Source organism: Musca domestica, unplaced genomic scaffold, assembly GCF_030504385.1.
Source record: "Musca domestica strain aabys unplaced genomic scaffold, Musca_domestica.polishedcontigs.V.1.1 25, whole genome shotgun sequence".
Lineage (NCBI taxonomy): Eukaryota > Metazoa > Arthropoda > Insecta > Diptera > Muscidae > Musca > Musca domestica.
In genome coordinates, this window is record NW_026712277.1 from 254,779 (window position 1) to 271,200 (window position 16,422).

General features: G+C 31.5%; 1 protein-coding gene across 2 annotated transcripts in view; it reads left to right on the top strand.

Moving 5' to 3' along the window:
• The first annotated feature begins 11,550 nt into the window (after positions 1 to 11,550).
• The window catches only part of LOC101892311 (trehalase), a 45,500-nt gene continuing 40,628 nt past the window's right edge, over positions 11,551 to 16,422 (top strand). The window contains exon 1 of one of the 2 annotated variants that reach the window (XM_059123819.1): positions 11,551 to 11,886. In XM_059123819.1, the coding sequence (XP_058979802.1) occupies positions 11,864 to 11,886 (23 nt within the window). In that variant the 5' untranslated portion in view covers positions 11,551 to 11,863. The remainder of the gene's footprint in view (positions 11,887 to 16,422) is intronic. The other variant, XM_059123818.1, reaches the window with a different exon arrangement.

The following is a 16,422-nucleotide window of genomic DNA, read 5'->3' on the forward strand; positions in this document are numbered from 1 at the left end:
AATAATAAAAAATAACATTAAAAAAAAAATATTTCAATTAAATTAAATTTAAAATATATTTTTTTAATATATAATTTTTAAAATAAATTAAAACCTCTTATATTAAATTGTAAAAAATTGCAAAGAAATGCTACAAGTTGAAATAAAAATAATTTAAAAAAGTTTAAGAAATTAAAATATATATTTTTTTATAAAAATAACAAAAATGGGAACTAAAAAATTTCTTAGTTTTATTAAAAAAATATTTTAAACACTCTAAATATGAAATTACTGAAAAAACACATTTTTATAAAGAATGAATAAAAAATGTTTCATTTTTATAAAAATATTATTATTATTATTAATTTGAACAAACATTTTAATTTTTTAATTTAAAAAAAATTAAAAAAAAATATATATATTTTTTTATACCCTCCACCACAGTCTGTCATTCCATTTGTAACACCTCGAAATATACATTTTAGACCCCACAAAGTATATATATTCTTGATCAGCATCAAATTCTATGTCGATTTAGCGATGTCCGTCCGTCTATGGAAATCACTTTAGCTTCCGAACGAAATGAAGCAGATTGATAAGATTTTACTCAAATGTATATTATGTCTGCAGGACTTTTCGTATTGAAAATGGGCCATGTAGGTCCACGGTTTGGTATAGCCCCCATAAAACGGTACCGCCCGATATTCGGTATTTTGATGATTTTAGCGACATTAAGCAGCGGAATTTTTCCAAATTCGGTATTTGAAGTTCGTAATGTAGACTACAGCCTATGACAGAAAACTGTCTGTGCAGGTCCACGTCTTCGTATAGCCCCCCATATATCAATACCTCCCGATATTGCTGATTTTAGCGACATTTTTCAGCGGAATTGTTTCAAATTTAGTATTTGAAGTTCGTAATAGAGACTACAGCCTAAGATAGAAAATTGTCTGTGCAGATCCACAGACAACGGTACCTCCCGATGCTCGGTATTTTGATGATTTTTTTAGTTTTGCATTTCAATATTGTAATGGCTTATGACAAAAGTAACCTATGCGGATACATGTCGTCGTATAGACCCTAATATAACAGCCACATTCGGAATTTTTAAGATTTTTATAGAATTTTTAACGGATTTTATTGTTTTTGAGAATTGCCAAATTCGTTCCAAATAGTGGAGGATATTCAAAGTTCGGCCCGGCTTTTTTATTTGTTTTAATACAAAAAATTCCAAAAAAAGGTATAAATTAAAAAAATTTAATTTTTATAAAAAATTTTTTCTTTATTATTTTGTAAAATATATTTTTATAAAAAATAAATATTTAAATTTTTTATTTATTTTTTTTACAAAAAGTATTATTAATAATAAATATTATTAAAATTATACATATTTTTTTGTAAAAATATTTTTTTAATAAATTTTAAACACCATTTTGTTAAATGGTACATTTTTTATTACAAAAAATGTTAAAAAAAATATAAAAAAAAGTTTTATATTTATGAAAAAAAAATGTAAAATATTTTTAATAATAATATATATTTAATATATTAATATATTTCAAATTAATCTTTTAATTTTTTAATTATTATCAATTTGTTTTATTTTCTGCCAAGCTTTATTCTAAAGCCCAAAACGCTTTACATGTGACTCTCAACAGCAAATGTCACTTAACGTGTTTCAAAGAGAATCCCAAACCGGATGAGGAGATGATAGGGTTAGAGTACACACTATGAGAACAAACTATGAGACTCACACAAATGCCGGTACAGTCTGGCTCTCCATTGAAAATAACACCAGGGGTGCTCAAGAAGAAATATCTGTTTTCAGTCAAGTTTCTCTTTGCTTATTTAAATCAAGAACAAAACAGTGTTAAGTCATTATTTATACAAATATTTTTTATCCATTTGCTTTATAAACTATTTTGGCAAACATTCTGTTTAAAAACAATTAAATAGAACAGTAAAATATAAAGAAAAACAGAATTTTAATTTTCTCTTAAATTATCTCTTTTTTCTCTTCATGTTCTAGAACACGGTTTTGAGCACCCCTGATAACACCCAACCATATGACAGAAGACATAATGACAGATGTGTGTGACTGACTGCTTGGTTGGCTGCAAATACCAGTTTCAAATAAAGAAAACTATAGTTGAAACCTCGACTGAAAGCTAAGCTAAGCTATGTCGTCAATGGGTTTAGTCATTGATAAATTTGTTTTTATAAAATCAAAATAGAAAAACAAAAACAACAACAATAAAAACTATCTGACATCATCGATGCACTGTGGGTGAGTAGGTAAGCTTTCACAAAATAACCAAAAATAAAATGGATTAATTATTTCACATGATGTTATTTGCCGAAAAACAATTACAACAACAAACCAATAACAATAATGGGTAAATTAAGTACACCCGAAAAATATAATTAAAATTTTAAAAATGGTTTTCTAAGGTTTTTCTATATCGTTTAAAGTTTGTCTAATCCTATTTACGGCTTTAGAATTTTTAAGAATTTCTACTTCGGTTTCTTTTGGGGCAGTGGATATTTTTAGAATTTTCTTTTTTTTAGTTTTTTTCCTGAGTGTATTAGCAATTATGAATTTGGTGTTAACTGAACTCAAGCACTAATGAATGCAATAAACTGAACTGAATAACAATTTAACACTTGCTTGAAGTCAGTCAATATTTGCATGTGAATTAGCAGCGTAATTTCTCGATTCATGTGAAACTGTAAACAACATGATCAGTATTTTTTTGGCAAACTATTTTGGGGAAAAATACGAAAATTGAAAATCCAAATTATATAAAATAGAGTTGGATAGAGGCAGCCTTTCTTCTAAGTCCGATAGTTTTTAAAATAAAAATGACTCATTTGTACTGCTTTGTACTTTTAACACGAAAATGTTTATCATCTAAAAAATAATTCAAATAAATAAATTATCACCTATATTTTTTTAAAATTTTTGTGTCAGAAAAAAATAACACCTGTTTTTTAATCAACTCAAGTTACTCGATAATTATTTCTGAGTAAATTATTCCAGTAAGAATTTGTAAACGTTGACTAGATCAACTGTCAAAATTCACTGGCACTCATTTATTCTCTTTATGAGTAAAACATCAACAAACACACATATACGAATAATTTTCTACAATTGTTTTTGTTAAATAATTTTTGAGCTTATTTTGATGAGGTTTTTGCTTAAAAATTATAAAATTTAAATTATTTTGCCCATCACTAAATTATTTTTTTTATAAATGATATATATATTTTTAAATATTGCCTTAACTCTACCCATTGTGCAGAAATCTTTTGGAAGTTTTTTTCATTACTACACTCATAAATCAAACCTTTTCAAAAACTACGCATTAACTTATTCCCTTCCATTTGCTTGATGATGACCCATTACCCCTAATTTAAAGTAAAAAATCAATGAAAGAAAAAATAAATGATTCGTCATCCAATAAAGTCCTTACTTTGTAGTTGTCCTTGTTGTCCTTCTTAAGAAAATAGCAAGGGTGCTCAAAACGGTGTTCTAGAACATGAAGAGAAAAAAGATATAATTTAAGAGAAAATTAAAATTCTGTTTTTCTTTATAGTTTACGGTTCTATTTAATTGTTTTTAAACACGAACGTTTGCCAAAATAATTTATAAAGCAAATGGATAAAAAATATTTGTATAAATAAGGACTTAACACTGTTTTGTTCTTGATTTAAATAAGCAAAGAGAAATTTGACTGAAAAGAGATATTTCTTCTTGAGCACCCCTGGAAAATGGTTATTGTGTTTCGTTCTATTAACTATGAACTCTGTAACGTACCACCTTGCGAGCACATTCATCTCATCTCTCTTGGTATGGCGTTCTCTTAAGTCACGAATTACGGTTTCTCTCATTGCCTCTCTCTACACCTTTTTTTCTCTAGGAATGTTCATGGTTATGCTTAACAAAATGAATAATAGACAACAGCGACAGCAACGATTTCATAAGAAACTAAAAATGAAACAATGATTTAATTAATTTTTGCGTGACTAATTTATTTGCGGTTGTTGTCATTTGCTTTGTTAATTTAAATAAATGATTGGTTGTTTCCAAAAGCGTTACTTTATTCAAGGCATTTAACTGAGTGCTGGCAATACTGCTAATCTGTGGACAAATGGCAATGCCGCCATTTCTGAAAGCTTGCAATTTGTGTAGTACATGGCTGAAGAAGCACAACACTTGACGCCGTCATTATAGCAATCACGCGGCAAAGTTCTTAAAAAACGTTATTTGCATTGAAATCAATTTTAAATGTCACAATTCGACACATTAAGAAACTAAGGAAGGTAGAAAGAGTGGGTAAACAGTTAAAAGAAAATTTCAAATAAAAGAAACAAGAATTGCAAAATTGCCAGCACAAACAACTGCGAATTACAGTCCTATTGGATAAACTATTAAAAGTAATTTTCAAATGAAAGGGACAATGTGTGAAGTACTTGGTTGTAGAATTGCAACAACTGACGCCGTTATCACAAAAATCATGCGGCAAAGTTCTTTATAAACGTTTTTTGCAATAAAATCATTTTAAAATGTCGCAATTTGACACCTTAAGAAGTGAAAGCCTGTAGGATGAGTGGGTAAACAGTTAAAAGGAATTTAAAAAAAAAAAAAAAACAAGAATAACAAAGCTCCCAGCACAAACAACTGCGAATTGGTGTCCTATTGGATTAGTGGATATACTCATGGTACAATGAAGACAAGGTAGCCTAACTTTCAAATAATTGCAAGTATAGAGGACTACCCATGGTAGAAGAAGGAAGGCAGATGCATCAACGCTTGGGAACATTGATATGTCAAAAAATTTAAAATGTTTTACAGATATAAGTAGATTTTTATATGTTTTCTTATACGACGTCAAACGGAAGTTATCATAATATGCAATTTTCAACACTTTTTAAAAATGTGAATAATTTTTCATTCAAAAATTTCTATTGCAATATTTGCTTGACAGTTCATTATCTCAGCAGCTGTGTTGATGCGTCTACCATGGGTCTAATGGCTTGTAATGTCAGAATTACTATCAAAACAATAAAAAAAACCAAACAACTTGTAGCGTTGGTTCGTCCTTGGTAGAATAATATAGGTAGATGCATCATCGCTTGGGAACATTGATATGTCAAAAAATTCAAATTGTTTTTCAAATATAAGTAGATTTTTATATGTTTTCTTATACGACGTCAACCGGAGGTTTTTATAATATGCGTTTTCAACACTTTTTAAAAATTTGAATAATTTTTCATTCAAAAATTTCAATTCCAAAATTTGCTTGACAGTTCATTATCTCTGCAGCTGTGTCGATGCGTCTACCATGGGTCTAATGACTTGTAATGTCAGAATTACTATCAAAACAATAAAAAACCCAAACAACTTGTAGCGTTGGTTCGTCCATGGTAGAATAATATAGGTAGATACATCAAGGCTTGGAAACATTAATATGTCAAACTTTTTAAACGTTATTTATTTAAATAAATCGATTTTCATATGTTTTCTAATACAATGTCTATCGGAGGTTGTTATGAATGCATTTTTTTTACACATTTCAATATTTTTTCATTCAAAATTTTCAATTCTAAAATCGGTTTGACAGTTCATTGTCCCAGTAGCGGTGTCGAATTAAAAGGATTCAGTGTTGAATTTTATGGTACTTTCTTAGATATGGGCGTACAATTGGCAAAAAATTTTGCATTTATTTCCGACTAAATATTTTTTCATTTTCACGCCTTTTATCAACTCTATGAAGAAGAATATAATCTAAACTGGAAAAATAAAATATTCGCCTCATAAGTAAGCGAGACTTTATTATGGGAGATCGACATTGTCGCTATGATACAAAATTGTCGTCCCGCAGTTTCATTCTCTTAAGGTTTTATAGTGTATTTATGCCAACAGACACATATTTGTGTAAAAACTAATAATTAAACGCCATAATTTTTACATTTTCGAATGAAGGCAGACGACTTAATTTTTTGATTTTGAGAAAAAATTTTAGATTTTACCACTGATGACTTACTTTTTTGATATTATCTCTGAATTGATTTCTACTATCTATGCCATGCGAAGACTTCTAGCTGTTTATGTACTCTCACCTTTGAGATGAGCAGCTTGAAGTCTTCGCATGGCATATTTTGTGACATATCATAAAGGAATGTCAGAGCCGCACTCGAATCCTGCCGTCGTTTCCCCTTATAATTTGACATTAATATGCCTAGCCATGATGCTATGCTGCTTATGTACCCCCGCCTTTACTGTTTTATTAAAGAAATTTCATAGGCTTCGCTTATGTTGTGGATAAAAAATATCCGGGTTTTTTGAGCGACTTGGATTTTTTTAAGTATTTGTTCCCTATTCCGTGGCAACAAGAGTGTACATACATTGTGTGGAAAATATCAAATGATTTATTTCAGAATTATTCACTCACGTTTAAGTGAGTAAGTATGTAACCCTTCTATATAATTACGTCGAACGATAAAAAAATGAAGTCCACAATTGTTTTTTTGTTGGCATGCAGTGTAATTCAATTAAATTACATTATATTTCTCACTTAATTCATGTTGCTCTGTGACTGTGACTCTGCAGCTCTCCTCCATATGGCTGCGGCAGCCAGCTTACCCAAAAGCCGGAAATCTTAATTTAACATACTAAGTTATCTGAACATTTTACTTAAAAAAATAAAGTAAACGCGCACAAATCAATTCGATAATATCAATGCTAAATTAAGAACAACCAGCAGATCTGGATTGATAGCGGAGGCGCATACAAGCAAATCCAGGGCAATGTGATTGCATGCAATCATGCCTTTCCAGAGGAAAAGATTCAATTTATCGCAATGAGATTATGACGCACAAATTTAAAATTGGAAAAAAAATACAATAAAGTACTTTGGTCTAAAAAATTGTTTACTGCGATAACCGATTTTCCCTTTTATGATATCGACAAAATTGGCAAAAATTTTAGATTTCTGCAGCTTTTGAAACAGAGCATTATACAAAAATATGCGGCCTTAAAGAAAACTAGAAAAAAAAACGGATTAAAAGAAGATAAAGGTGAGGGCACATAAGCAGCTTGGCATCATGGCGAGGGATTTTATTGTCAAATTATAAAGGAAAACGACGGCAGGATTCGAGTGCGGCTCTGGCGTCTCTTTATGATACATATGCCCATGGTAGAAGAATACAGGTACAAGCATCAACGCTTGGAAACATTGATATGCCAAAAAATTTAAATATTTTTTCAAATATAAGTAGATTTTTATATGTTTTCTAATACGTCGTCATTCGGAGGTTATTATAATACGCGTTTTTCAACAATTTTTACAAATTCAAATAATTTTTTATTCAACATTTTCAATTCCAAACTTGCTTTGACAGTTCATTGTCCCAGCAGCTGTGTCGACGCGTCTACCTATATTCTTCTATCATGCATATGCCACAAAATATGCCATGCGAAGACTTCAAGCATCCGATTGGGCTTCGTATAGGAATGCATATAAAAATCTACTTATTTTTTACAATTTTTTTTTTTAAAGTTGGACATATCAATGTTCCCAAGCGTTGATGCATCTACCTGTATTCTTCTACCATGCGTTGTATGTATTCTCACCTTTATACATACAAAAAATTGACAACAAACATATTCGCCACAATAGGTTTCTGTCAAGACGAAAATATTTATTTTCGCCTCAAACATGAATTTTGACATTTTATCTGATAAAATAACAGCTGTTTTTACATTAATTCGCTCGAAGGAAGACCTTATAATTGAGCCATGACTTCAAGCGGCTTATCATGGTAGAAGAATACAGGTAGTCGCTTCGACACAGTTGCTGGGACAATGTCAAACCGATTTTGGAATTGAAAATGTTGAATGAAAAATTATTAAAATTTGTAAAAATTGTTGAGAAATGCATATTGTAACAACCTCCGATTTGCATCGTATAAGGAAATATAAAAAAATGTACTTATTTTTGACAAAACAATTTTAAAATTTTGATATATCAATGTTCGCAAGCGTTGATGCATCTACCTATATTCCTCTACCATGCGGCTTATGTACCCACATCTTAAGGGAATAAATTCAAAAGCCTAGTCACTTTTTTAAATCTTCGGACTTACAAATGCCTAAAAACAGAAAAAATGATGTTTTCATGTAATTAAATACATGTTGATGTTTATTTTTTTAAACTTGTTTTGTGACACAAGTTTTGTAAAGTTTTGTTTTCCATAACAGCCACACTTCTCAATTTGATAATTAACCTCAAATAATCTGCGGTTTTTTTAGTTGAGATCGATGTATTACTAGAAGTGTTATCGCGGTTTTTTTGCAATTGCCAGATATGTGATCTATAATTAACGATTGGAAAAGTTTTGAATTACATTTAAGATGTGAACGATTAGAGGTCATTGTAAATCAATGATACTGATATCGTAACAAGCAGTGCAGTTATAAATTATCGTAGGTTACCATTTATATTTTAGCCATTATTTAACATAGGTTCTCTACAAACTCACATTTACAGGATGAAATGAAAATAAACTGCAACCAACTTCAGACAGCTGTCATTTCAAAGCCACTCGTCCGACAGCTGTTAAAATTATTCCAGTGACAACTCATTATATTGTTTACAAGCGTACAAAAGCATTTTGTTGAGCATTTTCCAGAAAAAAAAGTTATTCGTGATGGAATTCAAGCGTGATTTCAAAGTTCGCTTCCCTAATAAAAATATTATTTCTTGGGAACTCCTCTAATACCATTGTGTCATCTGGGCCTAAAAACAGCTGGCCACACATCAATTCCAGGTGGAGTAGTTGCTTAATTTATATTTAACTGTAAAATATAACTAGCTACCCATGTAAAATGATCGCAATCGCATTATTTCAACTAGTTACCACAACCACAAACTATTTACACATGCCTGCTTATCACTTCGTCCAAAAGGCAGAGACGAGCCCCCATATAATTTACTTGATATCGTTTATTTCTGTTGCTCAGTGACTATTCTTGCTCTCTTCTCATCAAAATAAATATAATCGTCATCTGAGAGTGGAGGGAGTTCACTAACACCAATGTGCGCATTAGAACAGTGATGCTAACTAGACTTTTCTTTTATCGTTCTCGTTCACTCTGCCACACATTGTAAGTTTGTCATTGAAACAAAATTTAATGTCATGTTGTTAAATGTCAATGGAAATTATTGCTGGAATGTTGATTTTATCACAAATGATATAATAACACAGTGTGTGGAAATTAGCAACTCATTTATTGTGTGACAAAAATCGTTCACTTATTTTTCAGCGTTTTTTTCTAATTTGAATAAAAATGTTTAACACAGTGGAGGTAAAAAGTTTGCATTCCCTGAATAAGAGGAACATTTATGAGAATGTTGGAACCATGGTACAAAAATACAGGTAGATTTATCAACACTTGGGAACATTGGAAAACTGCAACCAACTTCAGACTGCTGTCATTTCTAAGCCACTCGTCCGACAGCTGTTAAAATTATTCCAATGACAGCTCATTATATTGTTTACAAGCGTCGTACAAAAGCATTTTGGTGAGAATATTCCAGAAAAAAACTTATTCGTGATGGAATTCAAGCGTGATAGTGTGATTTCTTTATATTTGGCTGGAAAACCACAAGTGGCTGACGTTGGACAATCCAGCATTTAAATGTGAATAAATCTTTTCTGTCTCATACCATCCCCCATTACCGCGATACTACTGGTAGCGTAGCCCGACGCCAGGGAAGTGGACGGAAGAAAACAGCAACATCAGCAGAAATGCTTGGAATAGTAAAGAAGCGACTTGATCGAAACCCGCGTCGCATTGGCCGAAAAATGGCTCGTGGGCTGAACATATCGCAATATTCGGCAACATTCGGCAAATATTAAAAATTAAGTTGGGGTAAGGCCATTGAAATTCCAAAAAGTGCAAGAACTTACACTGCAACGCCGAAAGAAAATAGACTCAAAAGAGCTAAAAAGTTGCTTCGCTTGGCCGAAAGGGAGGGTGTATTAAAGCCTTGGGCCCGCAAACATTTTGGCCACAGACCTTGGACATTTCAACAGGACTCAGAACCATCGCACTCAGCACGCGCCACCCAAGAATGGTTACAAAATGAGGTTCCTCGCTTCATTTCCAGCGCACAATGGCCACCAAAATTTCCGATATCAATCCGTTGGACCGTATTGTGTCTGGAGTATTTTGCGAAGCAAGGTTGGCACTAAAAAATACCAAAGTATCGATCACCTCAAGCAAGCGCTCCGTCGGAAATGGGCCAAAATACCGCAGAACAACATTCGGGCAGCGTGTGAATTGGCCGTTTGAAGGCCATAATTCGTGCCAAAGGTGACCAATTCGAACAAATCTAAACTTATTCTAAAATTTGATGCTATTTCCGACATTTTTTGCTTTTATTTAATAAAATTTAAGAAAAAAATGTAAAAATTATGGCGTTTAACTTTGTTGAAGTTTTTTTTATATCTCACCCTGTAAACATATGATTCTATGCGTTTACGTCATGGCAGAATAATACAGGTAGATGCATCGACGCTTGGGAACATTGATATGTCAAAAATTTTAAAATGTTCTTTCAAATATAAGATTTTTAGATGTTTTTTTATACGACGCAAATCGGAGGTTGTTATAATAGGCATTTGGCAACAATTTTTACAAATTTCAATTAATTTTCATTCAACATTTTCAATTCCAAAATCGGTTTGACAGTTTGACAGCTACTTGTATTCTTCTACCATGAGTTTACGTCATGGTAGAAGAATAGAGGTAGATGCGTCGACACAGCTGCTGGGACAATGAACTGTCAAACCAATTTTGGAATTGAAAATGTTGAATGAAAAACTATTTAAATTTGAAAAATTGTTGAAAAACGCGAATTATAATAGCCTCCGAATGAAGTAGTATAAGAAAACATATAAAAATCTACTTATATTTGAAAATAAATTTAATTTCTTTGACATATCAACGCTCCCAAGCGTTGATGCATCTACCATGGTTTACGTTCTTAATTATACCATGTTTACAGGGCTCTACATTTGTCTTTTTTTCTGAGCTTCAGGCTCTCAGTTTCTCCTCGGTGTGGGTACATTTCTATTTTGGTGTCGACTTTTTTTAAGATTCTTTCCTAGTCTTGGAGATTTTCTAATGCTTCCAATGCCTATTCAAACGTTTTTAAACTTCTTTCTCCCACTGTAACATGACGGAGTCAAAACCAGTTGAAAAAAAAACATGAATAAATGGAAGGGAAAACCATGGTTCCCCTCTCTCATTCTCATATCCAATCTAATCTTCTCACCAATACGATAAACACTGAGATCCCCAGATGTTTTGGGGGCGCTCAAAGTGCAAGTAGTTTTTTTTTTTGTTCTTTTTTGACGTTGACCTGTTGTAAACAACATGGGGCTGAACACGTCATGGGGAGATCTCTCTTTCTCTTTTCTTACATTCGATTGTGGTTAATGAGAGATGTGTAAATGCATTGCTACCAGTCGAACGAACCAACCAACCATTCATTTATTTAGAAGCGAACAAACGTTTTTGGCCATCATTCCACGGCAAGCAAGCAAAGCGAAGAAATGCAATAAATAGTTCTGTTTTGAAATTGCAACGGTAAAATAGTGTGCTTTAAAGAACAAAAAAAAAATCAAAAGAGTAAAAGAAAAAAAAATTACATTGTGTTCGGACTATTTTTAAAAAAAATTGTTTTTAAAAGAATAATAAAAACAACGAAACTCTCTTTACAAACAAGTGTGGTACAGTTGTCAAGCAAGTCATTGTAACGTCAACACGCATTTCTGTTTTTTCGTTTTGTTGGTACTTTGAACCAGTTTCCCAATGGAATCCAAATCCGACTTAAGGTGAGTATTTTTGTTTTCTTTTTCAAAATCAAAAAGAAAAAATATTTGCAAATGCTTGCATAATTTAATTTTTTTTTTAACAAAATAAAAGTAAGAATTGTTATGCAAAAACAAAGAGAAAAGTGAAATCGCAATTGCCACAGATGCAAAATGAAATTTAAAAAAAAAAAAATAGAAGAAAAAATGTGTGTGCGAGTGTGTTGGCCTGCATTGCAATGCGTTGAAATGCATGCACAAATGTTTACCATATGGAAAACGTGACATTTAGCAAGATATCATGCCATTGACAAATACCACAACACAAAAAAATGAAAACAGTTTTAAATTGCAATTCCTTTGAAACTGCAATTCTTTGTTTACCCTTTGTTGTTGTCCTCCCAGCCGGTATGCTTTGTTTACTCATCCGCTCGCTCTCTTGCTATGTTTCTCTTTGACAATGCCAAATAATGGCGGTGTTTTTCTCAATTCCTGTTAAAATGAAGTTATAAAACTGGCTGGCCACACATCAAATTTCATTTACATATTAAGAAATGTAAAAAATGGATAATTATTGAAATTTTTATAAAAAAGTAGACACAAACTACATTTTTAATTGAGTGTAAAAAATAATTCTTTAATATAGGTAAAGTTCATATGTTTAAAACTATTAAAAAATACTTTAAACATGCAGTAGTTCTATAACAAATAAAGGTTGCCTTGAAATTGTTTAAAAAGCAAATTTTAACCCTAAAAAAAACTTAAAAATTCCAGGAAGCATAAAAAATGGAGAATGCTTGAAAATATTATTAAAAAAAATTAAAATGAAGCTGTAAAACTGGATGGCCACACATCAAATTTCAGTTACATATTATGCTAGGAACACAATTGGAGCGAACGACGAATTTTTTCGCGGCGTATGTTCGTCGTCAAAAATAAAACACATATGTGTATATGGAAGTGCACACAATCACGGCACCGGCGAAAATTTCGTCGGTCGCCGCGAACTCAATTAGCTTTATTTCTATTTCATACGCCGGCGACCGGCGAACAAAACAGTACAAGGTGGCCATACTTGTACGAATTTTATGTGTTTTAGTAAATAAAGTTACTTTTTACTTTAAAATTTGTTATGGTCACTCTACTATCTGTTACTCGTATAAAAAAACATAATTAATTTGTTTATTTATTTGTGTACTTGCGCCTGAGTGAAGATGGATATCAGTGAATTTATAATAGAGAAGATGGACATAAGTGAAATTATAATAGAGAACGTAAAGAATTATGTGTTCTTGTATAATTCATTGTAGTCAACAAATGAGCAAAAAGTAAACAACTTCATCAGCTGTTTTATAATTTCGTCGGTATTGTGTTCCATACGACGAATTTTCGCGGCTCATTTTGTCGCCGCGTAGGGCGAAATTCGTCGTTCGCTCCAATTGTGTTCCTAGCATTAAGAAATGTAAAATAAAGGGAAAATAATTTATTATTACTTATTGAAATTTCTATAAAAAAGTAGACACAAACTATATTTTTAATTAGGTGTAAAAAAATAATTCATTAATATAGACAAACTTTATATTTTTAAAAATATTGAACAATATACTTTAAGAATGCAGTAGCAGAAATATTGCCTTGGAAACATTGTCTTAAAAACAGATTTTAAGCCTAAAAAACTTCAAAATTTCAGGAAGCATCAAAAGTCGTTAAAAATGGAGAATGCTTAAAAAATTATTAGAAAAAATTAATGCTTTATTTACACACCCGCTCTCTATCTATGTTTCTCTTTGACAATGCCAAATAATAGCGGTGTTTTTCTCAATTCCTGTTAAAATGAAGTTGTATAACTGACTGGCCACACATCAAATTTCATTTAGATATTAAGACATGTAAATAAAAAAGGGAAAATTACTTATTTCTCATTGAAATTTGTATAAAAAGTAGACACAAATTATATTTTTAATTAGGTGTAAAAAAATAATTCTTTGATATAGATAAATTTGATATGTTTAAAACTATTGATAAAAATACTTTAAGAATACCGTAGCAAATAAAGGTTTTATCTTAAAAACAAATTTTAAGCCTAAAAAACTTCAAAATTTCAGAAAGCATCAAAAATTGTTAAAAATGGAGAATGCTTAAAAAATAAGTAGAAAAAATTTATGCTTTATTTAAACACCCGCTCTCTATCTATGTTTCTCTTTGACAATGCCAAATAATAGCGGGGTTTTCTCAATTCCAGTTAAAATGAAGTTGTATAACTGGCTGGCCACACATCAAATTTCATTTACATATTAAGAAATGTCTATAAAAAATGCAAAATTATTGATTATTACTTTTTGAAATTTGTATAAAAAAGTAGACACAAACTATATTTTTAATTAGGTGTAAAAAAAAACAATAAAAAAAAACATTAGGTTCATCAAAAAAACCATAAAGTGAGTAAGGTCGTTATATGGGGCCATACCAAAACGGAAACCTCTATAAGAAATTTTATACTTCAAGGATTGTCATCTATCAAATCTTCTAAAAAACCAAATTTGAAACAATTATGTAGGTAAATGTGACTAGAATTATCAAAATACCGAATATTGGCGGGTATACTTATATGTGCACTTTAGGAAAACGTGGAACTAATTATTCAATGTTCAATCACCGGGCTAGAACCCATTATGAACTGCAAATACCAATTGTTTTAAAAATACCGAATATCGGGAGGTACTCTTATATGAGGGCTATAACAAAACGTGGACCTATAAGAACCTATAAGAACCTATTATGACCGACAAATACCAATTTTTAGACAAATCCTCGAAAAAATGTGGTGAAAATCATAAAAATACTAAATATCGGGAGGTACCGTTATATGGGGACTATACCAAAACGTGGACCTATACATACAATTTTCCGCCACTGGAGCTTGAACCCATTATGACCTACAAATACCAATTTTTAGACAAATCCGTGGAAAAATGTGGCGAAAATTATCAAAATACTGAATATCGGAAGGTACCGTTATATGGCGGCTATACCAAGGCGTGGAACCATACATACAATATTTCGCCACACGAGCTAGAACCTATTATGACCCACAAATACCAATTTTTAGACAAATCCGTGGAAAAAAATGGCGAAAATTATCAAAATACTGAATATCGGGAGGTATCGTTATATGGCGGATATACCGAGGCGTGGACTCATACATACAATATTTCACCACACATACTAGGACCCATCATGACCAACAAATTCCAATTTTTAGACAAATCTGTAAAAAAATATGGCAAAAATCATCAAAATACCGAATATCGGGAGGTAACGTTATATGGGGACTACACCAAAACGTCGCATTTTCAATACCAACCATTCTAGACACAATACATATTGTTCTGCCAAATTTTGAAGGTCTACATCATATAATGTGGGCTGTATCGTGATTTCAATAGACAGACAGACGAACAGAAAGGGTATATGCAGGGTATAAAAATACCAAAGTGTCAATCACCTCAAGCAAGCGCAAGCGCCGAGAATGGGCCAAAATATCGCAGAGCAACATTCTGGCAGCGTTTGGCGGTTTCATTGGCCGTTTGAAGGCCATAATTCGTGCCAAAGGTGACCAATTCGAACAAATCTAAATTTCTCCTAAAATTTGATGCTATTTCCGACATTTTTTGCTTTCATTCAATAGAATTAAAAAATGTAAAAATTATGACGTTTGACTTTGTTGCAGTTTTGTTTATCTCATCCTGTATTTTATGGCTCTAAAATTTCTCAAATGAAAATTTGTTTAAAATTTTCACCATTTGTCGACTCAAAAAAAAAATTCTCTTAAAATTCACAATTTTTAGTCTTAAATTCTAGATTTTTATAGGGATGCTTTTTTGCTAGACTTTTTGTTTGTTTTTTTTATTTTATTTTTTTTTTTTCAGAAAAATAAAACATCTGCATTTTTTTCAAAGAAAAAAGAAATGCCAGATGCCTGTCGCATACTGCACCAAAAACAAACAAAGAAATTAGCGCCAGATATTTTGTAATTAACTTGTTTTTCATTATTCACTTGAATAAACTTTGCAAAACAATTGGTCAAAATCATGCAAGCTCATGTAATACTCATGTCCCAGAAGACCAATTAAAGGGGGTTCGATTGAATCGCGTGACAAAAACAATTTCATTGTTCTTTTCTCTTTGCCGAAAACAATCTCTCTCTCAGTTGTTTTAGCCATCTGGTATATATTTCAGACATTGTGGCAACCTTATTAGAAATGTTGAGAATTAATGAGAATAATAATTAGAGAAAAGAGAGTAGTAGAACTTTTCACGCTAAATTTTTTTTGGCATGTCACGACACAAGGGCGACACATTTCTGTCAAAAAAATAATTATCAAACTCGCATTTGAATTAGGTCGTACTTGCTTTTTTATACTGTGACACAATACTTTCCTCTACCAGAAACGCTGTCATGTCACGGCTTAATATAATAATACAGGGTGAGATAAAAAAAACTGCAACAAAGTCCAACGCCATAATTTTTACATTTTTTTTTTAATTTTACTTAATGAA